General features: G+C 32.7%; 2 protein-coding genes across 2 annotated transcripts in view; one reads left to right on the top strand and one right to left on the bottom strand.

Moving 5' to 3' along the window:
* Positions 1-3,121: 3,121 nt before the first annotated feature.
* On the top strand, positions 3,122-5,868 carry LOC109619392 (ficolin-2). The gene is made up of 4 exons (XM_066080861.1): positions 3,122-3,251; positions 3,594-3,690; positions 3,980-4,144; positions 4,607-5,868. Exons 1-4 carry the CDS (start codon positions 3,225-3,227, stop codon positions 4,858-4,860), a joined length of 543 nt encoding a protein of 180 aa, XP_065936933.1. The 5' UTR covers positions 3,122-3,224; the 3' UTR covers positions 4,861-5,868.
* A 6,460-nt stretch (positions 5,869-12,328) lies between these two features.
* Positions 12,329-23,808, bottom strand: part of LOC105333329 (uncharacterized) — a 67,390-nt gene continuing 55,910 nt past the window's right edge. The window contains exons 11-12 of the mRNA XM_011436236.4: positions 15,367-15,467; positions 12,329-14,468 (exon numbers count right to left, since the gene is read on the bottom strand). Of these exons, the coding sequence (XP_011434538.3) occupies positions 13,488-14,468; positions 15,367-15,467 (1,082 nt within the window). The 3' untranslated portion in view covers positions 12,329-13,487. The remainder of the gene's footprint in view (positions 14,469-15,366; positions 15,468-23,808) is intronic.

Here is a 23,808-nt window from a genome sequence, read left to right as displayed (position 1 = left end):
TTCTTTATTTCGTTTTCTGTCTTTCCTGATTATTTATAATACACATTGTACTTACAGCTTTACTTTTTTGGTGGATGTAATAAACCGGAATAGTAAAAACATTTATTTTTCAGCAATTTACAGTGAACTAAAAAGTTATGTAATAAAAAGTTAAATAGTTAGATAGTTATTTAATTATAAAGCATTGCAATGCTGAACTTATCACCTTTACTGTAAAGAAGTCGAGTAATAAAGTTAACATGTTTTGTATTGAGCAGCGACTTACAATTATATAATCTTTGTTGAGTTCAACTCCTTCATATCATCTGAAATTATTGAGTATCATCAAATCTTCTTAAATCCAACTTGGATATTCTTTTACATAACCTTCGTAATAGAACACTTGAAAAACAGATACAATAGATAATAAAAATATGCTAAATATATCTGTTTATGGTAATTATCACATATAAAATCAAATCATCGTGGCACTCTTGTAGACTGCGAATATCACTGATGAATGCCTGGCATGCTCAATTGATGACATGTGTGTGACACTCTCCAGTAATAAAGTCCACTGTATTAGAGGTCAGTTTACAAGTTGGATACCATAGTATTTCAAGAGGCAAACATTATACAGTTGTTGACTGGGGTCGAGGGCAACAGTTGATCTGTCGGACCGGCTCGCAAACAGTTGCCCAAGGCCAAGACACAGTCAACAAATGTTTTGTTATACCCCTTCTAACAAATAACACGTTTTCGCGGAATGTGACGTCACCGGTCAACAGTCTTTTTTAACAGTCGATTTTAACAGTTCCAATCCAACAGTTCTAGTCCAACAGTCAAAATGCTGGACTTTTTTTCGTAAAGATTTATCATAGGATGAATCTCTGCCATTTAGTCAACTGAATGATAACTGAATGGTCTGGAAAGGTGACTGAATGGCACACATATGCCATTCAGTCACATTTCAGATACCTTTCAGTCACCTTTCAATTCACTGAATGGCAGAAATTCATCCTGTGTGTATAGTAACTGTCTTACAGGGGTATATAACAACATACTTTATGACTTCTTCCCAAACATTAATACCAAACCTTCTTTGACATTGTGTCTAATAATTAATAAGTATCTCTAATTGTGTACATAGGTGTTTTTCATGCATACAACTGAGGATAAACTTGTACGGTAAAAGAAATATAAAGCTGTAATCTTTTGTTCGCTTTCAATTACGATTCAGCCGATCGACAGACAAATCTATACATCGGGATAAATCTACTATACCGTATACCAGAGGTTATTTTTGTACAACTAATTTGTTTTAACAACTCATTATTATATTTTTTCTATGAATTACGCGGGTATGTTAAGGAAACTTTCAGCGATCGATGGAGTAAAAATTTCTCTGATCAATATGACGTCACAATAAGGAGCATGATGTCATATTTTACCCAAGAAACCTGTCAATTTTATCTTTATTTCTTGTCCAAATTTTAAATCCACAGACGTAAAATGTCAACCAAAAACTAGCTATATCTTCGAATTCTCTGTACTACATAAAAAAAATGATCGTTGACTTCACAAGCATGTTTAAAAGAGAAGACCAAGATCAGGAGGCAATTCATAGGAATGCAGTGTAAACTATGCCGAAATAAGATTTATCTAAAACAAATACCCAAAATTAATATGAGTGTCAGTTGGGACATAATCAGTATGATACAGGCATGGATATTTTATTTTATCAGCAAGAGAAAAAAGTTAATCAGGTGGACATTTATATGGCTTGACAGACCTTTCCTCTTTCAGTGTGTGCAGGAAAAAGCCAAACGTGTACGTACTACACTAATCCTACTATACTATACTATACCATACCATACTATTATGAATATAAAGTAGGCAAATATCAGAAGAATATGGCCTAAAATACTTGAAAAATGCTGCTAAAATCCTTTGTTTCATTGTTGTTAATGAAAGTAACGTACGTAGTATTTTTTGATAAAATTGAAATGGTTGAGAGGGTTCGTGACAAATAAAGATTATTTTTTTTCATTGGATATAAAATAAGATCATATTAAATTATGCAAGCAAATAAACTTTGTGGTAGAGTTACACTTTCTGATTTTCTGTTATGCTAAAATAATGTTCTATTTTTAACTGTCACGTTATACAATTGCGCGACAGCTTCAAAAAGAAATATAATTCCCGAGAGAACACATTCACTTGAATTGTTTTCTTACAAATAAACAATTCTTCAAAAAACTACCATAATATCGAGGATCATTAAACACATAGTTGCATTAACACACCCGCGTAAAACCTAAGATTATTTGAAAAAAAAATCCTTCGAAATTCACTGAAGGAATGAATCCAATATTTATTTGTTTTATACGATATAAAATGGTTTGTGACAGTTTACGCTTTATAAACCGCGAAGCGTTTATAAAAAAAAGAGTTAACTGTTTCAAACCCTTTTATATCGTATAAAACTAATAAATATTGAATTCATTGCTTATAATTTTTTTTTTTAACTCTTCATTGTATATAAAAACGGTTATTTGACTTAAAGTTTTAAAATGACGTAAAATGTACAAAATTCAAACGTAACGTCAGGCGTATTGATACGTTCTTGACGTTAGCCTTACTATGACGTAGGCAACATTCTTTATACGATATAAAATAATTTTTTAGCCAATCAGAAAGCGCGTTACAACCCGAATTAAATTATATACGTGTGCGACACAGCGAATTAAGATAATCGAATTAATTCAAATGTTCGGAACATGTCGATATTAATCAGTTTATCTTTAAGACAAAGTTCAAACATGATTAAAACTTTGGAATGTTCATATTTCACACTGACGATACATAAAAAATCATCTTAATAAGTAAAGATTGTAGGAGATCGAGTTGTGTTAAAAAAAAAAGGTTTAAATCATAGCTAAATGTGACTACTTACTTGCGCCTCTTCATGGCACAAGAGGTAGCCACACAATCTCTCCACCCAGACCGATCCTTTATTTTGCCATTACTGTTCACCACAATAACTTTATTTTTTTAGCTCACATTTTGCTGTTCTTAAAATGTTAAAATGCCAATGTCGACAAAATGAATCTGAACCATTTTCTTTTTTAGACAATGACATTCCAAATGACTGCACTTCTCTGCACAACATTAATTGTGGCCTACCTAGTGGACTTTATACAATAAAATTACCATTCCTAAATCACGTGACAGTTTTCTGTGACATGGAGAAAGATGGCGGTGGCTGGACAGTACGACATTTAACTATTATTATTATTATTATTATCATTATTATTATTTATTTATGATTTATTTATTCATATATTATTATTATTATTATTATCATTATTATTATTATTATTATTATTATTATTATTATTATTATTATTTTATCCTTAATGCTGAAATGATGAAATTGAAATTTGATCACAACAAATATTGTTTTTTCCAGAGAATATTGTGTGCAGACATATCTATAGGGTATAATAATGGTATTTAAAAGCCTCAAAATTATTTTTACAACGATGTATTTATTAAGAAGACACATCGAAGACCTTTAAAAAAAATAAGTGATTGTTTCCATTATTTTCAAGGTGTTCCAGAGACGACAAGACGGTTCTGAGGATTTTTACAGAACATGGATAGAGTACAAGAACGGATTTGGAAATTTGAGATCAGAGTTTTGGCTCGGTATTATTCTGGCTTTGTTCTAAATTCAGATTAATCAAGAAGATCGTATATTACATTTCTTTTCAAACTGGTTGATTTTAAAAGACTGGTAAACTTTTAATTTAACGTACAAAATATTTACAAAAACAAAAGTTAACATCATTCATTTTATGTCTAGGTGAAAAAATGTGTAGGTTTGTTGCATATTTTATTGTAATTTTTGTCATTGAAGGAAATATAAGGATAAGCCCCATTTCACTGCTCAGTAGTTTTTGTGGGTTTTTTCCCCTCATTACTGTTATTATTACAGGTAATGACAAACTCCACCACCTACTGAGTCAAGGAACATATGAGATGAGGATGAACATGGAGGACTTTGACAACGAGACGCGTTACGTCAAGTACAGTAGTTTTAACGTAGGAAACGAATCAACCAAGTTCACCTTCACGGTATCAGGGTTCTCCGGGAACGTTGGTGAGAGGTTTTTTTCTATTAGATGCGTCTCAAATAGTTTTGTTGACTATGCTGTGTGTTTAAATCAAGTTTAATACTGGAAAAAATTTTATTTCACGGTTAGGAAATTGGATCATGATAATATCTGCCCCTACAACAAAATTCAGTTTTGTAAGCGGCAAAATTATCCGTTATCTTAAACCTAAAATATATATCAAAGTTCCTCCGATGCGTCTTTTTCAGTAACACTCTTTTAACAGTAATTTTTCTATAGACCTATTGGGGAAAAAATTGCCCATCATTTTACAATTGTACATATTTACTTAGAAATAAACCCATTGTTTTACAGCGTTTATACAACTTCAAACAAGATTAAACCTAGCAGTATCAAATAAGAATACGAATTGTGTTTATGGGGTTTTTTTTTTTCTTTGTTTTGTTTTTGTTTTGTTTTGTTTTTTTTTGTTTTTTTTTTATTTGTAGAAGATTGTTTTTCGACATCCACGAACAATATGAAGTTTACAACATGGGACCAGGACAATGATGTTATTACACATAACTGTGGCATTACATTGAAGTCTGGATGGTGGCACAAGGATTGTACCTGTGCAAATGTTAACGGCCTCTACTTGGCAGGGAGCAACGATTTGTTCAATGTAGGGGTCACCTATAGGAAATGGCGTAACGCATACTATTCGCTGAAATCGACTGAACTCATGGTTAGGCGAGTAAAATAAACCCCGGTAAAAGCATCTTGGAGTTTGGAATACTGGAATACGTATAACGTGTTATATATAAAATGGCGCCATATATATATCCTTTGAATACGATAACGATGGGTTGTTCTAATATGTGTTGACTTAATAATAGTCCTTCTTGACTTTCATTTCTAACTGCTAGTTCACGTGTCATTCGTTGTAGTTGAAAAAAAATTTCAAAGACAAGAGTAACTGCCAATTGTTTACATGCAGAAAGTAACGATATCTCTGGTATTCTGACTTCAAACAATTCACCGCCATGTGGTCAGGAAAGGAACATACATACTCTATTTTTTTCTGATAGAGTCTTTGAAATATGCACAAAACAATTATTCTCTTTGTTGATAACTTTAACAAGAATAAAAATATATAACGGTTGGTTTACAAATATCTATAAACATGTTATTATCATATGTGCTTATACATTTATATTTCGGGAACACTGCAGGCACGACCGAGTAATATACTCATCTCGGGAAACCTGCAATCTTGTTTGGTGTGTGTGATTGTGGTACCTACTTTTCCCGCTAAGTCAGCTCAGAACAGTCACGAGTTACATGTATATAACTTCTGGACTGCGTTTTACAAAAGAACTTACGACATAAGACCAAATTAATGAACACTAATTAATCACGAACTAATCAATTTTTTTAATCTAATGCCTGCAAAATATAATAACTGAAATCAAAATAGTGTAAAATAAATGGTTTTATACAAATTTTGTTCTTTAAAAATTATTCCACGAGACTAAAAATATTGATGACTTTGTCGTTAGTTCTTTTTTAAAACGCAGTCCTGATTTCCAGAGGACGCGGCAACGTTTAATCGAGAAGGACCCGTCCAATTAAGCTAAAGCATGATTAAATCTGTTTCAAATGGAATATGTAAACTGTTGCTTGTCATGTTCAAATTGTAACAACAGCTACTTCGATGAAAAAAAACTGAGGAAAAAGAAACGAAAACTGTATGTTGTCATTTTTAAATGCAATCTTATGAAAATAAAATAGTGTATGATTAGATTTTGTTTTTATTTTGTTTTTCTCAGCTACATGTACGTTAAGGGCGTCCATAAAAAATAGCAATATCTAACACAAAAAATATAAACCTTTGAATAATTTTGATACTTTATTCCAAAAATCTGTTACACGAAGCGATATTTTGTTAATATACAGATATAGATAATTTGCTATCGCATGAGCAATTTTTGAGTCTGTTGAGAATCCCCTGTCACGTGATACTGCTAAAAATAAATGAACCAGGATTAATACCCGGTACGAAAAAGCATAGCAAAGGCTTAACATAAACAAACATATTTATTTCTGTTTCTAACTTGAAAACTGAACATTTTAAATTTTAAAATGTGCTGGGAGCTTTGAATATTCAAATAAGAACAATTATTAAATTCAACGTAAAGAGTGTATGAACAAAAATTTGCCACAGTTAACGCTTATTTTTTTTTTTTTAAATGCGTATCGATTTTATACAGGTCCCAGCACGTTTTGATATAATGAGGATATACTGATCACACATGTAAAATTTCAATATACTTGATTAAGCATATGCCCTTGCTCTACGGCATTAACTCTGACCTATTTCATTTTTGGCGTCATTTGCGTGAAATTCAAACGCAACACTATGCCAGAGTGACGTTAAGTTCTTCTCAAAAAACTATTCGGCCTAAAAAGCTTAAACTTATATGAAGGCATCCTCGGGTAGTGTAAATTCAAGTTTGTTCAAATCGTGGTCCCCGGGGATAGGGAGGGGCCACAAGAGGGGGGTCGAGTTTTACATAGAAATATATAGAGTAAATCTTTAAAAATCGTCTTCTCAAAACCTATCAGGCCAGAAAAGCTCAAATTAAAGTGGAAGCATCCTCAGGTAGCGTAGATTCACGTTTGTTCAAATCATGGTCCCCGGGGGTAGGGTGGGGCCACAATGGGGGGGGGGTCAAGTTTTACATAGGAATATATAGAGAAAATCTTTTAAAATCTTCTTCTCAAATTTTATTAGGCCCGGAAAGCTCAAATTTGAGTGGAAGCATCCTCAGATAGTATAGATTCAAGTTTGTTCAAATCATGGTCCCCGGGGGTAGGGTGGGCCACAATTGGGGGATAAATTTTTATACAGGAATACATAGAGAAAATCTTTTAAGGCGCCGACTTTAATTCAACTGAACCATTTTTTCCGCTTAATTTTGTCAGTCTCTAGGGTTTAATTTACAAATTTTCCCACCTTTGTTTCCTGCCTTCGTCTTGTTCGCTCGATCTCCCATTGTAAGCGACTACTCACTCGTAACAAAAACAAACTAAACACTTTCTTAGGCCGCTATACGCAAAAACGTTCAAGTCTTTTACTCATTGCTTTGAGAAATTGCTATTCTTGTAATGTTTCTCCTTTTCCGGGTATGAAAGATCATGAGTACCTAGTTACAGTAGAATTTAGCGAAGCCAATAAATCTCCGTGTCACACCAATATTGTCACGTGACCAATCAAAGAAGCTGAAATCTGTGAAACGTGAGATCGCCAAGCAGCAATTCATCAATTGAAAGCATTGATTTCGAATAGCATTTAATTATTAAAAACTGACATGGTTTCTGTTGTACCAGCGTGACAGGAGTGATTGTACGTAGTTTTAGACTTAGATTTTAGAGCATAAACATATATATGCAATCAAGTACCTGCTTACTTACTTGGGCCTCTTCATGTAACTAAATCGAACATTACTCATATTCAACAGTCAATAAATTACTTTCAAGTTCAATTCAACTCACACCATAAAAAAGGTAAAACATTAAAATGAGTTTTTTTTTATTTTATAACATATACAATTTTTTCATTCATCATGATACATGTTTTGTCTATTACAACAATGCCATAACAACAAAAATAATTTCTCATCAACAATCACAGATAATTATAATAGATAACAAAATATTTTTCACGTACATTCTAATAAGTTTCGTGCTTTCGTCTTATCTTTAAGCAATAAAACAGTTTAACCCCAATTCGTTTAGATAAAGTTCTTCATATAACAAATCATGCTTGCCTTTTGAAGGTCTCCAATTTTTTCTGAAGCAATATACAGTACAATCATTCAAATTCGTGGGTGCCAATTAAGTGGATTAAGTTTCTTTTGCATATTTGCGGGAATGAAAGGACTATATTTGGTATGGTCAAATATCTGCCCCCGATTTTAACTAATTTTTCAATACTATCACATAAAAATCAAATCATTATAAATCATAGTGCAGAGGATGCCTATCCCTTTAATCTTGATTTTAGTCACCATTTCTCATTCGCTGTTTATCTATGACGTCACATAAATGACCCAATTTTGAAAAAATTGCAAATAGATGACAATATTGTCCTTTCTGCATTTATATTTTGCATTCAAAAGTATAGAGCGCAGGTCTGTCAAGCATGAATTTAACATACGTTTTTATTCATATAATTATACACATCATACTAAAAAATGGGTACTTGAGCAAGCCTGTGCTCGATGTTTCCTAGTCGAAAAGCCATCGGAAAACACCCATATTTTGCTACAAAACATCACTTTGATAAAATAAGACTATCTTCATGACGTGATTTCTACATTATGACGTCACTGTTATGAAAACCTTTTACACACTTATTTTCAATTTAATTTCAAATATATTTCATCTTATATTTAAGCTCTTTATAAAACTTGTATTTTTGGGGCAAAAAATGCATTATACCGCACATAGTCCTTTCTAGATTGTGTCGGGTTTCAGCAAGAAGGACAACTCTTTCTAAATTTGTTTTTGTCGAAGATGTAAATTAAGGTAAGGCAACCTAATTCAGAATACTACGAACGTTTTACTACAATGAATTCTAATGATTCCACAGTATTTTCTTCATTTTACTATCAAATTTTGTTAAAAAAAATCAATGTAAGCATTTTTAGCATTCAAATATGTTATTAAGTACGAAAACCTGTGTACAAAAAATATATGTATAACGATCACACTGACTCCGTTAATGAAAAATACAGTGGTGTCATACAAATAAGTGTCTATCTTTAAAAACCAAGTTCATTATTTTTTATACACCAAAAAAGTCATATTCTACGCCAGTATCTCAATAATATCTACATCGTAAAAACCGTATATCCGGATTTCTTAGAGTGTCAAAATTTGCAAAAATAGGAAAGAGGTGGTACTATTTTAATTTGTTTCAGTCATTTTTTGTGATTAAAAATGTTTCTTATAGATAGCAAAGAATACCGGATATAATCGCTGCGTTTTGAATATCTAACGATTTAAAAAATATCGCGAACATTAGTTCAACGCGAAAATAACCGGATATACGAATACCAGCCACAACAACAACATGTGCTTACTAGCCATAAACCAACTCATTGTAATTTTTTCGATTCCTTTAAATACTCGTGCCCTATTCCAAATGGTGCCTTAATACTAACATGAAGTAAATCTGATCAATCGTTGTCAAGTATAAAACTAAATTAATAAGAATCTAATTACTGTGTAAAAAACAAAATTGACTGTTCGAAGGTATTTTGCGTTGCACAACATCTAACAATAAGCTTACAATTTATCATCAATTAAACCAAATTTGTATCAAAGATTTAAATTTCTTATAGCCAGTAGAGTTCCACGAAGAAAAACACATTCAAAACATAAAAAGCGATAAATTAGATTCCGAGTTTGATTTAATCATGCACTCTACGATCCCATATAAATACATATGGTCATGTTTTGGGGGGTTTTTGCAGGCTTAGAAACGGGGGGGGGGGCTTCAATTTTGTAGCACTTTGAATAAAACATTAAAAAGATACGTGTAAACAATATTACAAAATATACTAACGAGGTATAGTACAGTGCGAGTGCGCATGACTTTGCGCATCTTTTTTTCCCCATGCAGCCGTAGGTGCAAAGTTCAAAACTTTCTTTTAATTTGCGTTTCTTTACAAAAAGCATTTCAAAATTGTTATTTGGTTAAAAATTATTCTTTAAGTCACTACATACCACAATATGCTAATTTTCAGATATAAAAGTCATCTTTGATATTATTCAGGACTAAGCAAAGAGGTAAACGGTGTTTTTTTTAATTTCACCATTTTGTGATATTTTACAATAGTTTCCATTTATTTGAAAGAAAAAGAAATCCCTATGGCAGGAATACAAAACATATGGGGAAAACGTGAAAATTTAGTGCTTTTTCAAAAAATTCACATAAGGTTCCTAAATAAAAAGTGTTAACTTTCGAGACAACCCCCTAGGAAAGTTAAATGAATATTGTTTTTATCTTACAATATTTGGTACAGTAGTAAAACAATATGCAAGATTTTTACATTAAAATATCAAGGGTAGGTTTCGTTAATTCATTAATTCTTATGATGAGGAAACATCAAAACGTTAACCAGGAAAAACTTATTACAAAATTCATTTCAATTAATACTGTTCATTACAAAATGTCAAAACATAGCAAACGTGCCAAGGAAACATAGAAAATGTACCAAAAAAAAGACAGAGAAAATGCTAGATTCTACAAGAGGTTGTATATGTGAAAATAATATATTCACAAAAAGAGACACTTACAAGAAGAATTCCTGAGGAGACAGGGGAATTATCTCAAACATCGTCACGGGGAAAACAGTAAACATTTGTACCATTGAGCAAGAAACAGAGATGTAAACTCTGCTTAGGAAATTAATGGAATCCTGGAGGAGCTATTTCTGGGTTAAAACAAGATTTCTCTTAAAGGCACTCCCAAACTACACAATATCATATACAATACTGGCAAAAATACTACATATACACAATGGACTACAAGCTTTACTTCATGCTAAGTTCCGTTTTCAAATGCATATGACTTGTATGTTTATTATGAACCCTGAATCTATTGTCATTTAGTTGTTCTGTTTAACAATTAAAAAGAATAAAAATTTTATGAAAATAGCGTTTCAGCTAACTTAAGATAACTGTAAATCAAATAATCCTGTAATACATTGGAAAATTGATTTAAAGCATTACGTTTCGATGGAGTAAAAAATCATTAAATTGATACATTTTTAATAGACTAGCAAAATGCATTGAATATAATAAGTACAATGAACGTTTTCTTTTCTATATCGTTCGTCAATAACATTTGATTTTCAGTAACATCAAGCAGCATAACTCATTAAGCAAATGTTGAAGATAATATAATGCCCTATTACTCATCACATTTTAGAGTAATGGACAAAAAAAATGTAAAATATCGAAAGTAAAATGTTGGATTAATTATCATTTTGATAAGTTTAGTTCCACTTTTCTAATCTGCATCATAAAAACATCCTACAATTTGAAGCTTTTTTTTAATATGAAACCGCGACTGGAAACATTCTTAAACATGAATGATAGTAAAAACAACAGGTTCTTTAATAGAAAAAATATTACATTCGTATGGAAAAAGCAAAACCAAAATATAATAAAATTTTTTACGCTCTTCTTTAAATTAAACATAGAATTTTTGGAACTAACTACATGTATGATAAGACTGTTTTACTTTGTTTCGTTATGTCTTCAATAAATATAAATGTACCATGTTTTCAATAGCATATCATGTGAACTAATGTAGAAAAAAAATTTAAGAGTGATTTGAAAAATCTAAATTAGAACCGCCAAGATTAAATATCACTTATTAAAAATTATACACCTGCATGCATCTTTATAATTTGAAAAAAGAATTAAAAATTATTCTCTCAAATCACTAAACAAAAGAAATAACATAAATGCGCAGAATAGATATTTGTTTTCCCTTGGACTGAAATGTCACATTTTCATTGGTTTAAACATAGCACGTGATTGCCTCATATATCTCTATATTTGTTCTGTGAGAAATAATATTTGGCAATATGGCCGTCATTGGTCGACGCTTCGCTTACTCATTTCGACATTTCATAGTATTTAATACATAAACCACATGCCATAAGTTCTCAAAGTATTTGGAATAGTTGCCCTTTGAAATTTTTTAAAATTAGAGTAGTTGCTCTTTGAATATTGACGTCACATTGTTTTGTCTGGAGCAGAACAAAATGGCAGCGTCGAAATTTGCTCAAATCTCTGCAGAGGAAAGGGAGAAAACATTTTAAATTGAATAGCAACAAAACATTGTATGTAAACATGTGTGAAGCAAGGATTTTTAAAGAGTATTTGAAAGGTGAGATTGAAAATTTTGAAGAGTTTAAATGAGTTAAATTGGACGAGATGTTAGGCATCTTGTACATGGCTTCATCGCTATTTGTGAATATATATGTCGCTTGATAGTCCTCGGGAAAACAAGACACTTATTAGGCTAGTTACTGACTCACTACGGAAATATATTGGGTTGATCAATCTCATCGATCTCATCGATGGTGAGGCTTCGCCTCACCATCGATGAGATTGATCAACCCAATATATTTCCGTAGTGAGTCAGTAACTAACCTAATAAGTAATAATATACTAGTCTGTGTAAGAAAGCTTTTCAAGTTTTAATAAGCCTTTAGCCTTTTATGTTGTAAACACAAACTCTCAATGTTTTCACAAGATATATATCAAAAATGTAAAAGTTATGGATTTTTTGTAAAAATAAGATAGGATGAGCAGCATTAGAATAAAAATTCTGCTCTTTTTAAAGAATGTTTTAAAGAGTTATAACAAAAAGTTTCAACAATGTTTAAGATAGTCTGCATGGGATTATAACATAATATAAAAATACGCAAATTTACCACGTCATAACCCTAAAAAATATTCGTCATTTTAAGTAAAAGCGCCAAAATTATTCCCAAATATGCGCATTTGGAATGAAAATAATTGTTATATATGATTGCATTTGGAAACAAAAAAAAAATCAAAATATATCATTAAAAATAATTGCACCAGAAAAATCTACTTTTATAAATAATTGAGCTCTGCCAAGCTACAAAATAATCACATATAATACAACCATAAAATGCAAGTTACATGTATCATTTCTTTTAATGGCAAGCATAAAAATACATGTATGCAAACCAATAACAAAATCATTAATGCCCATTTAAACAAAATTAAAAATATTCTTTAATGTCAACAAAATTCACTCTTTAACAAAAATTAAAATAACCAGTAAGAGCATGGAATGTATGTAAACCATGTGATATAAAACTTACCATACTACAGTGTATGTATCAATTGTAAGAAAACTTTGGAGAGTTATCCTTTACAAACAAATTCATTGAAATACAACATCAAAGACATACAATATAAAAAACAAAGACATTTATAAATACTGTGACAACAAAATAAAATTTAAAAGTACCTTGTCAAAAAACTTTTGATACACATCAGTTGGTGACTTCTATATATCTGAATGTATATTAATGCCCTTTTACATACAAATTATCTCAGATATATTTATGAAACATCCTTCTTTTTCAGCTTATTTCATGTTCTAAATCCAATAAAAGGTATAAAACTATTACAAATAACAATACTAAAAACTAAAATGCTCAAAAAATTCAAGACATAACTTGAATTATAAAACAAGTATTTGATATAATGCCCGAGTTTACCTCTAAAACCACCAAAATGTCATCATTTAATGACTGAACTGATAACAACCTAACTGGTAACTGCATTCCACTTCGTCAAATTTCGTTGATTAAACTCCAACATTTTTTGGCAAAGAGATTGATTGTCGACACTGTCAGTATCCGACTCCAGGGGAGGGATAAAATCTGCTACATTACCTACAGTGAAAAAGCATCGCTCCTGATCGGACTGAACCAATGAAACATATCCGCTGTCAGGGTGAATCCTGGAATTGGGAAGCGAGAATTCGCCCTCCATGTATGTGTGATGGTGGAACTGTATGTCATATGGATCAAACACCGTTTCTTTTGGGTTACGCTGCAACATTGGCCAAACTGCATGATTAACATCAATACACCTGTTGTCCCCATGAGCTGATATATGATAGTTCATAACCGTCTCCCGATTGTTAACCAAGCGCCTTTCACTTTCATCCTCCCCAATAAATGTCTTAATGGACTCCTCTAATCTTTTGTTGGGTATGTTTCTCATTTCCATTTTATACAAATTACGGAGCGCTTCACATAAGTCCTGAGCTTCCGGCCTAGAGGAAGCAAATTCCTCATGAAGTAGAGTTTCGTCGTTATCATGTAAAAAGTTGACCAATTTACGGATTTCAGCATCTCTAATAATACATTGGACATTGCCATTCATATCAACTACATCAGACAACACAAACTGTTCTTGAATGTCTGGATTTAAAATAGTTGTCTCGATATCTGGGAAAAATGAAATAAGGATGGGCTTCCTAATTCGTTGCTGATTTGAGGCTACTGCGGTGTGGATACTATCCAAGGACGAAACACAGTTCAAGAAAGCCTGACTTTCTCTAGAAAGATTTTCATTATTATGAACATGTAAATGCCTGGGAACTTGAGATCGATTTTTCTCAAGGGCAGCATAGATCTGAATTAAGCTTTTGCTAGATATGATTGCCACTTGATAGAAGCTGTTAGATTTCAGATAATCACTTGAGAAACCTTCCATCAGGTTTTCTTCTGCAAACTGGGCCTGAAGCAACAAAAGTCTAGAGTTAAAATATTTCAATAACTTTAATCATTCTTCAAAATCCAACATGAAGAGAACTTGAATTTGTTTTCTTAAAAGGGTACATTAACAGGTGAATTTCTACTTTAAACATTTTTCCTCTGTATTTACACCATTTTTCTTCCTTTCTTAAAACAACTTTTTATAGACAAAGCTTATTTTCTACAACCGGTATTTCATTTCAGGGTTTGTTTTAAAAGTAACAAGACATTCTAGTACGCAAACATACACATACATATCTCTTGAAAAAAATGATTATGCAAAGAGTGGTAAATCTTGCTAAGATTAGGTCAACATCAAGTAAAGAATTAAATCTACTTTATCACATATGAGATATGAATTCCTTGTTGAGGCTTAATATGCACAGCATCTACAATCTTCCAGAAAAAAAGAAATTTATATAATCTCAATCCATTCTTTAATATTTAATCGAATTTATCCCAACTAAATTGAACATGTTTTCAAAATGGAAATTCAAAAGTACAAAGGAAAGGGGTGATTTTCTACATGCAGTGTAATTTAGTTAGAGATAAAAAAAAAAAGGAAAAAAATGACAATAACAAATTATGTGGAAAAGATAAAGTACACAAAAATGGGATAATTATAAATCTAGCACTTTAAAAAGTCCAACTTAAGTAACAAGACTTTAATCATAAAATTTCTGAAGGCGGAAGATTCAAGCTATAGAATGACTGATTCGTTTAATTTTAGGTACTCCAATTTAAAAGAAATAGCACACATACTAGATGTTGCATTTGCTGGCCATATGTTGGCCTACATCATCACATATATTTTTATCTATGTTGTTTTGAAGTATATCAGATTAGCATGGTGATTTATTTGATTTTAATTTCTATTTTACCTTGCATCCTCTGATGGCATGTATTAGATTTTTCAAACAGAGGACAGCGTTTCTGAGCTGTAGACTGTCGTCGCAAAACACAGGTAATACTATGGTACAGTCTAAAAAAAAGACGAATAAACAATCAAAGTAAGGAATTACCCAACACAAGAAAAACTGGCACAATTAAGCATCAAAATAAAGAGGAAAACTCTTGAGTGTACGTTGAAACAACAAAGTACTTTTGATCTGCGGTTCAAGATATATCTTCTGGTAAGACATTAAAACCATACGAAATTGTGTCAGTGTCTGGTCCCATGACATATATTTGATCTAGGTCAAGTTTTGTAATTGGTTTAGTTTATCTAGAAGGCATATGCTGTATGGTTGCAGACTACATGTTAAAAGGGAGTAAGCGGTTGCATAACTATTGCTACTAAACACTCCCTAACGAGCCTTTGGCCACAATGGCATAAAATGCACATGCACAGCTTTGCAAATGCTGCAATGACAGAACTCTTCTTTGATGTTGGAGAGTAAAGATGACAATTTTCAACATAATAAAGATGTTAAAAGATCACGACTACATAGAAAAAGTAATTGAATGGTCTTTGTGTAATTGTTGCTGAGGCTTCATCTGATGATATAATAAAATGATTAGTAAATGCTGAAAATACTTCCTGGAAACCCACGTAGCATACTCTTATGTTACAGAATTATAGCACAAGGTCTATATATACATGTATCATTCAGACACATATCAACATGTGTTAACCACATGATGCATTCTAGAAATGGTTAGAGAATGGTAAGTAATAATAGTATATCCAACACGCTGCTAAACAAATAGCTACTAAGTATAACGAATTAAAATATACTTATTTGGTGATATTTTGCACCATTCATTGAATTCAGTCTAATGATTAACAATTCATCTGGTAATTATCAAAAATCTTATCTTATCAAAATATCTAAATGATATGATTTTGTTTTCAAATTTATAAAAAATTGGTTCAGAAATTAAACCTTATTGCTTATGGAAAGTTCTTGCCTTATTTTCTTTTGATAAAATTAACAGCAAATCTAAGAAAAACGGCAGCTTATTCAATAGACAAATTAGTCATACAACCACCAATTCGGGTTTAAATATAATGACATTATGTTGCTTAAGTCAATTACAAGAATTTTAACGAAATATAAGCATATGAAAAAGAATTCTTTCCCTGAAATAAAGATATGTTCGCCATTGAAACAAGTTGCAAAATTTTTGATTCTGTGTTGTTTATTATTTCTAATTCTGCAAAATGATTGACTTCTTCAAGAGTGCCTTTTTTATAACATAAAACCCACTTCACTGTTATACCACAGTAACTTTGTGACTCAAATTTAGGTGGATGTGGTATTCGGCAGATTAAATTCGCCCGCTAACAACGGGGGCGACAGGGTGAAAATAAAACGGGGGCGATTATTTTCCTTATGCAGTATCTCGTACTTAAAAAAACACTGCTATTGAATTTCACCGTTTGTTTACCCTGGACAGTCCGATTTTGAAGGATATCAGTACTGTAACCATTAATAAAGGTATAATATTTTTAAAAAAGCTCACTAAAATCGGACCGTCATAGCTAAAACTTTAGACTGCTAGAACAAAGGAATGACCCCACAACAGTCTTTTAATGGACTATAACTGTTTAAGTTGTCAAAACTTTTGTAGCAGTGTTATATATGTAAACTAGAGCAGAGCTCGTTGCAAAGCAACGAGTAGGTCTTCCGTCGAAGCTGCGTGAGTTGAAATAAAAAGAATACAATCGTCAATGTAATGAAACATATACTTGTAAAACCGTGCTCTACGATCCATGTTCTCTATAACTTATTTAATAACATCCCACTCGACGATGTGACCTTTAAAGTATGAATAAACGTAGGTTTTAATAAACAAGTTTCAAAATAATGTGATAGCATTATCTCTTATAAATCGAATTCTCATTCGTCTATTTCAACCAAGATAAGTTTTGCCAACCCAAATTGTAAATAATATCTTTCCGTTATGCTTTCCATTTGATAGTTTGATGGCTTTATTTTTTATAAATCTAGCTAATACTCGATCGTCTATAGACACATGCTCTTCACGATGACTATTTAGTACACGAGTGGTATTTTAGGTTCATCAGTAATGTTGAAATAAATATTCGAGCTATAAGCCACGATTTCGACTATAGCGATTTCATTGGCTATTTGAATGGTTGCTTCGAAGAAACCCCGTATGAATGATGATCCTAATAAGTTGAACTTTGTCTTTAAATTGTACTGAAAGGGACATTAGGGATATTTGAGATTAAGTTATAAATAATATCAAATATTGATAAGCTTTTTTAATGCGTTCTAGTATTTTATTTCATTTGGTTATATCTTAAATTTGGCTGAAGAAAGTATTTCTTCATGTCATCTGAATTAGGGTTTTACCAAGAGTTTCATTTTTTAATTTTTTTTAATTCGGCTAAATGAAAATAATTTACTTTGTAAAACGAAGTAATTTTGTATCGTATTGATATTTACGAATGTATGTGGACAGGATATACCATTTAAATGATAACTATACTTAAGAAATTTTAAAATGTATGCATTCGTTTTTCCATGCATGGATATAATTTTAATCTTGAAAGACAAGTTTTCTTTAACACAGAAGCTGGTAAATTACTTTTCTACATTATCTTTTAAGTGCGTATTTCAACGATTAGTTTGAATCGCATGTATTGTATATAATAACGGGCATTGCAGTAGTTTTCCCAGTAAGTTATCCCAAAATCTCCCCCGATTATACATTTTGGCCGATATAGCGATGCGTTTAGTGACGACACTATTTGAGGTTACAGTTGAACAGGTCGAATCACGGGTTGCAGCTTATTAATGAAGCGTTTTATTGTCCGATTTGATGTCCCGCCCACCCCTACACTATATTGATATTTCATTCCTTAATGCGAGCTATGACGTTTTACTTTGTATGAAGACTACAAAAATGAATCAAATATTAATACCGAAAAAGTTGACCAGGGGTTGTTCTTTCAATAATCACTTTTTGTTTCTATGGCGTAAAGATTGATGTTTTAAACAGGTTACCAAATTCATTTATCAGCATAGTGCTTTGTAGATAAATTCAATCATTCTTTATAATAACGCATCAATATAATTTGTGGCATTATTTATTTTGTGGAGCTTAAATCAAAGAATTCACAATAGATATTACAGATATTACATTTTATAGAACATAAATCGATCAATGGCACAACTGACATGTGCCTTCAAACATACTAGTACACAAATCTTTTTACGGTGCAAACTAGTAAATGTTGACGCTTTATTTTCCGCAGACTCTCTAAACCTCGCTAACCGATGACGAAGTGTTAAATATACTAGCAGGTCGTGTCGCCATTTTACAGTTTTAGACTTTTTTATTTAACGTAGATGGTGACGATGTTTCAAAGATTTTAGTGCAGATTTATTGGAAGTAAATGAGAATTCGTATTTGTTTAAACTATAAATGCACCAACATTGTTTACACATACACATGTACGTTAACATCACCCTGTTTGTTCTTAAATGCCTTTTATTTTTAACTAGCAAATTTAATTTTATTATTAGTTTTTTTTCCTGATGTTTGTTAGTACGTGATATGTATTTAATAGACGGAAGGGTTTATAAAATATACGCGAATCAAAATGTTTGCTCCAAATCGCAAGTGTAATACACACCTATTAGAAGATATAATTACTCAACGCAATGCTGTATCGACCGCAGGGTATACTTTCAAGCGATATTTAGCTATACCTCCATGGGAAAGCAGAATCTGAAAACTTGTTTTTTAAAGAAAGCACAGTTTAAATCAACCCAACAAAAACAAAGCAAAGACTTTCTATACATAAATTTTGTCATCTCGATTTATTGAAAACACAACTATCATAATAACATCCCACTAAACAGGCCAAAGAACCAATTTCTCTGGTGGATATCTATTTGTAAGTTGTAACAACATTGGTCGCAATTCAAAAAATCAGTATAACCAACGGAAAATGGATACCCGATTATCTCTTATCTCGTCAAATATCGTTTTTAGCCTAGTAGCTTATCTGTGAAATATTTAATGAAATAGCCTCATGGTAGCTATAATAAATTGGCATCGGCTTTGCTTGAATTTTTGATCGATGTAGTTTTGAATACACATGGTCAATAAGTGTAGCATTTTCTGTAGTTGGGAAATCTACAGACTGGTGATATCCATATTGTTCCATGAGTTTGAAAACTGAAACATCCGATGCAAATAAATTTTCATTAAAGTCTCCCATAACAACCTTGTCGTCTGTTTTGTTGTCCAACTCCTGTAAAAGCATTTCTAAATTCATTAAAAATTTCTGGGAGGTGTAAACGTTTGGTCTGTAAAGAACAACATAGATAACTTGATTCATTGGATCTTCCAAAAGAATACCCTCAATGTTGTTTACAGGAAGCTGTTTTCTTATAATATTGCAGGTATTTTTAATATATATTGCTATGCCACCGCCTTTTGATGTTTTTAACTTTTTGTAAATGTCATCCACGTCGTCGTAGGCTTGATATCTTGTAAGCTGGTGGAATTTGAAATTCTCGATATAGAATTTTTCTATGTCGTCAAAATTTGTCAACCATGTTTCAGTCAAGCATATCATATCTGCATGTAAAATTCTGGAATCGTGTACCATCTCATCAAAATGCTTGCGGAGGCTTTGAACATTGTGAAGAACGATAGTTCTGTCCACTGTGTGATCCCTTGTACAATCATTGTCTCTGAAGAGATGCGGCATTTTAGACAGTGCTTCGGACACCTCTTTATCGGCATAAATTTTGTTTTTTAGTACATTGTCACTGGAAACTGATATACTTAAACCTAGCTCAGACGTAACCCTACTTAGAGCAACATATGCCTGACCAGGAGAGAAAACTCTGTTTAAATCAACAACTATTTCAGAAGTTGTAAGTCCTTGCACTTTGTGTGCAGTACAAGCCCATGCTAATCGAAGCGGAAACTGATGTCTGATGAAAGTTTTATTTGTTGCTGTTTTCATTTCTTCTTCACTTCTATGAATCTGAACGACAAAATTTTCATCTTTTCTTATTCCGCTTTTTTTGCCAACAATTTGGTTGTCAAACAAAACATTAATTGATTTAAGGTCTCCATTTGATTCTTCTTGAAATTCAGTGATTGTTCCAATAACCCCATTTACAAGTCCATCTGATACATCAATATTTCGAATTAACATGACTCTTGCATTAACAGATAATACTAGCAAGCTGGACATACCATCGCTTTTGTGTCGTACAAACGGCTTTTCCCTCAAAGACATTTTCCCACTTGTTTTGTCCCTTTCGAAATCTTTTGCCAATATTTCTCGTAAATCTGTGCAAGTACCCTTAATCATCTTCAAATTATGTTCATTCACCTCATCGTTTGTTGCAAACACATGTAAAGCATTTTCATTTCCTACTCGAATACATCGTTTCAGCATATGCAAAACCTGTTCTCCTAATTCCTGATTTAAAGTTCTAGTACGTAGCGAATTGAGGTTGTTTGCAAAGGCTAGATCTTCCCTTTGACGCATTATTTCATCTAACTCTACAAGTTTGAAATACTCATTCCAAAAGTCACAAGGATAGCTAGCATTTTCTTTGTACAATCTTTCAGCTTTACTTTGCTTCACGGGTGGTAGTTGATAAAAGTCCCCAACGGCAAGAACTGATACACCACCAAAAGGACACTTATTTCTTTTAATTTGTATCAGCCTTTCGTGTATATAATACAACAGTTTCTTGTAAACCATGGATACTTCATCTATGACAAGTATTTGCAAATTTTCCAACTTAGCACGTAGTGGACTTAAACTTTGCTCTCTCAGTGGTTCGTATGGAATTGGCATGTACTTATTCAAAGAGAATGCATGGTGGATTGTGCAACCACCTATATTGAATGCAGCTGTTCCTGTAAATGCTGACAACAATATTGTAGTTTCTTCCGGTTCAGAGCAAATTTTTTGCAAAAGTCTAGAAGCCTCATAATTAATTGATTTGATAAGGTGACTTTTGCCAGTTCCTGCACCTCCTGTCACAAACAAATAAAATGGTGTAGGGTTGCATCCAGCAGCTTTCTTTAAACACCACTCTCTCAAATGATAGAACATTTTGCGTTGCTTGTAATTCAGTGACCTCAACATGGGAAATATTTCTTCCCTTGAAGTGTTTTGATGTGCCACTGTATATGCGATGTTCAAAGTATGATCAGGCGTTTCAAGCTCTGGAATAGAATCAGTATTGACATTATCATGAGTCTTTCTTTTTTGCATTTCACATAAATCCCTCTCATTCTCGGTTTCTGGACATAATGAAGCCCATGCGTCTTGAACATCTCCAACTAATTCGTACACTTGTTGAGCTTCATTTAACATCTGTTCGTTGGAAGCAAAACGTGTCCAATTTGTATCTACAATTTGTTTCACATGCTCTAATTTGTTAGATCCTTCTAAACAAACATAACCACTTTCGTAAAATGTTTGATACATGTCAAACCCTGGCGGCTTTAGATGTACTACTTGCCTGTAAGGTAGATACAACTGAAGAAGAGATTGATAATGTTTTTCAGAGTTCTTTTCTGTATTGAACCTCGGATACCGAATAACAGCTGGATCAGTTTTACATCTTTTTTGAACAAACCCTTTGTTATTCTGCAACATATAAACACCCTCGCGTTGCTTTTGGGGAATTTGTGACTTTGACAGAACTCTGTATTCAGAACAGAATGTTGCTAGACACATATTTGGAAAAGGTTCACAAACGGGTCTTTGTTGATAGCGATCAACAATGTTCGTCATCCAAATGTCATCTTCATCGTTCTGGTTCTCTGAATCATCGTCTTCCAGTTCAGGGATCTGTGTTTTGTTTTTAGTCAATACAGAGAGTGGTTTGCTCAACCTTGTCGGGTTTTCTCCTACTGGAACGAACACCACTTTTCTCGAGCATTCTCTCATTCTCAGATTGCAAATTCGAAAAACAGCCTCTTGAGCACTGACCTCCCGATTAGATAAATATGCCGATCCAATTTTTTTCATAGTTTCCTTTGCATTCATGTTTCCTTCAGAAGCTTCTATCTTTGTCTGTTTCAAAAGCATGCCCATTTCTCTCTCAGCTTTTGATATATAGGAGACTACATAGACAATACAACTGAAAGGATCAAGAACAAACTGTATGTCCATATTGGCATCCCAGCATTTAAGTAAATATGGATTATACTGATTAATCCACTGTTCTTTGGGGTTTCTCTTAAGGACAATAGTTTGTTTCGCCGTCATCAACTGAAACGCTTCTTCATAGAGCTCTTGTGTGATTTGAAGATCTTTGAAAATGTCTGTTGTTGTTTTATCAACATCAAAATCATCGGCTTGAATTTTTTCCCAAACATTCTGTAAAACATTCCTTGCCTCTGATCTTTGTAGCTTTATTTCATCGTCTGCAACTTCGACTTCAGCTTTTGATGTTTCCTCAGTTGGTGATGAAATGAACGTTTTGCTTGATGGCGGTCTGGGGAAATTAAATCGACATTCTTTCCCACCTTTTCTACACGACTTAGAATGGTTTTTACTGTGTTGCTGGACTTGGAGAACAGCATTGTGCAACTTAAAATCTTCCTCTTCGCTTGGAATGGAGCAGGTGATATATTTGTCAATAAAATCACACACTGTCTGCTTTCCGTCTTGCACTAAATTTGGGGCGTTTTGAACCCAGAACATACAATGCACATGTGGTGAACCCCTTTGCTGAAATTCTACTCGGTAAAAGTAGTCCTGAATTTTTCCAATGGGTTCTGCTGGGCTTAATATAACTTCATGAAGAAATACATGAAATCTGCGTTCAAACATGCGTGCAACAATTACGGGATTTGATTTCAACAATTTACTCTTTTCCGTCCAGTCTAGCTCATCCACTTTTCTGTCATCACCTTGCTGATGCAATAAGACATTAATAATTTCATGCCATCTGAATTCAGCCGAAGAGAATGAGCAAAACCAAGTCGGTATACCTAGCTGCCTTAACATTGCAAACAAGTCCTTTTGTACACTTTGCCAAAATGATGGTGTTCCACGTATGGGTTGAAGAAAGCGCAAAGCTTCATCAGATTTAAACATTTCTTTCAAAATCTCTGGATCATGCAACATATTCGCTGTAACTTTTGTCCCTTGTTTTGTTTTCACAGAAGACTTTCGAATCGATATTTGTGTCTTATCAATAACTTGCTTCAGTTCTGATAGATATTGGCTGAAAAATATATAATCAATATCTTTCGCAAACCTACCATCAGCATTCATCAATCTGTTGTTAAAGTACTTTGCAAGTGTAATCCTCTTTTCTCTACTCTCAGTCCATGTGTTTTTCCCATTTGGGAAT

This window comes from Magallana gigas, chromosome 4 (assembly GCF_963853765.1).
Source record: "Magallana gigas chromosome 4, xbMagGiga1.1, whole genome shotgun sequence".
Lineage (NCBI taxonomy): Eukaryota > Metazoa > Mollusca > Bivalvia > Ostreida > Ostreidae > Magallana > Magallana gigas.
The sequence above is the reverse complement of the archived record's forward strand: the minus strand, read 5'-3'. Positions and strand labels throughout refer to the sequence as shown.

Bases quoted from the DNA above. Each gene is read 5' to 3' on its own strand.
- LOC109619392 (XM_066080861.1), top strand. From the start codon at position 3,225: ATGGAGAAAGATGGCGGTGGCTGGACA. The intron at 3,252-3,593 runs GTACGACATTTA...ATTATTTTCAAG, and splicing joins AAGATGGCGGTGGCTGGACA to GTGTTCCAGAGACGACAAGA. The intron at 3,691-3,979 runs GTATTATTCTGG...TTATTATTACAG, and splicing joins GAGATCAGAGTTTTGGCTCG to GTAATGACAAACTCCACCAC.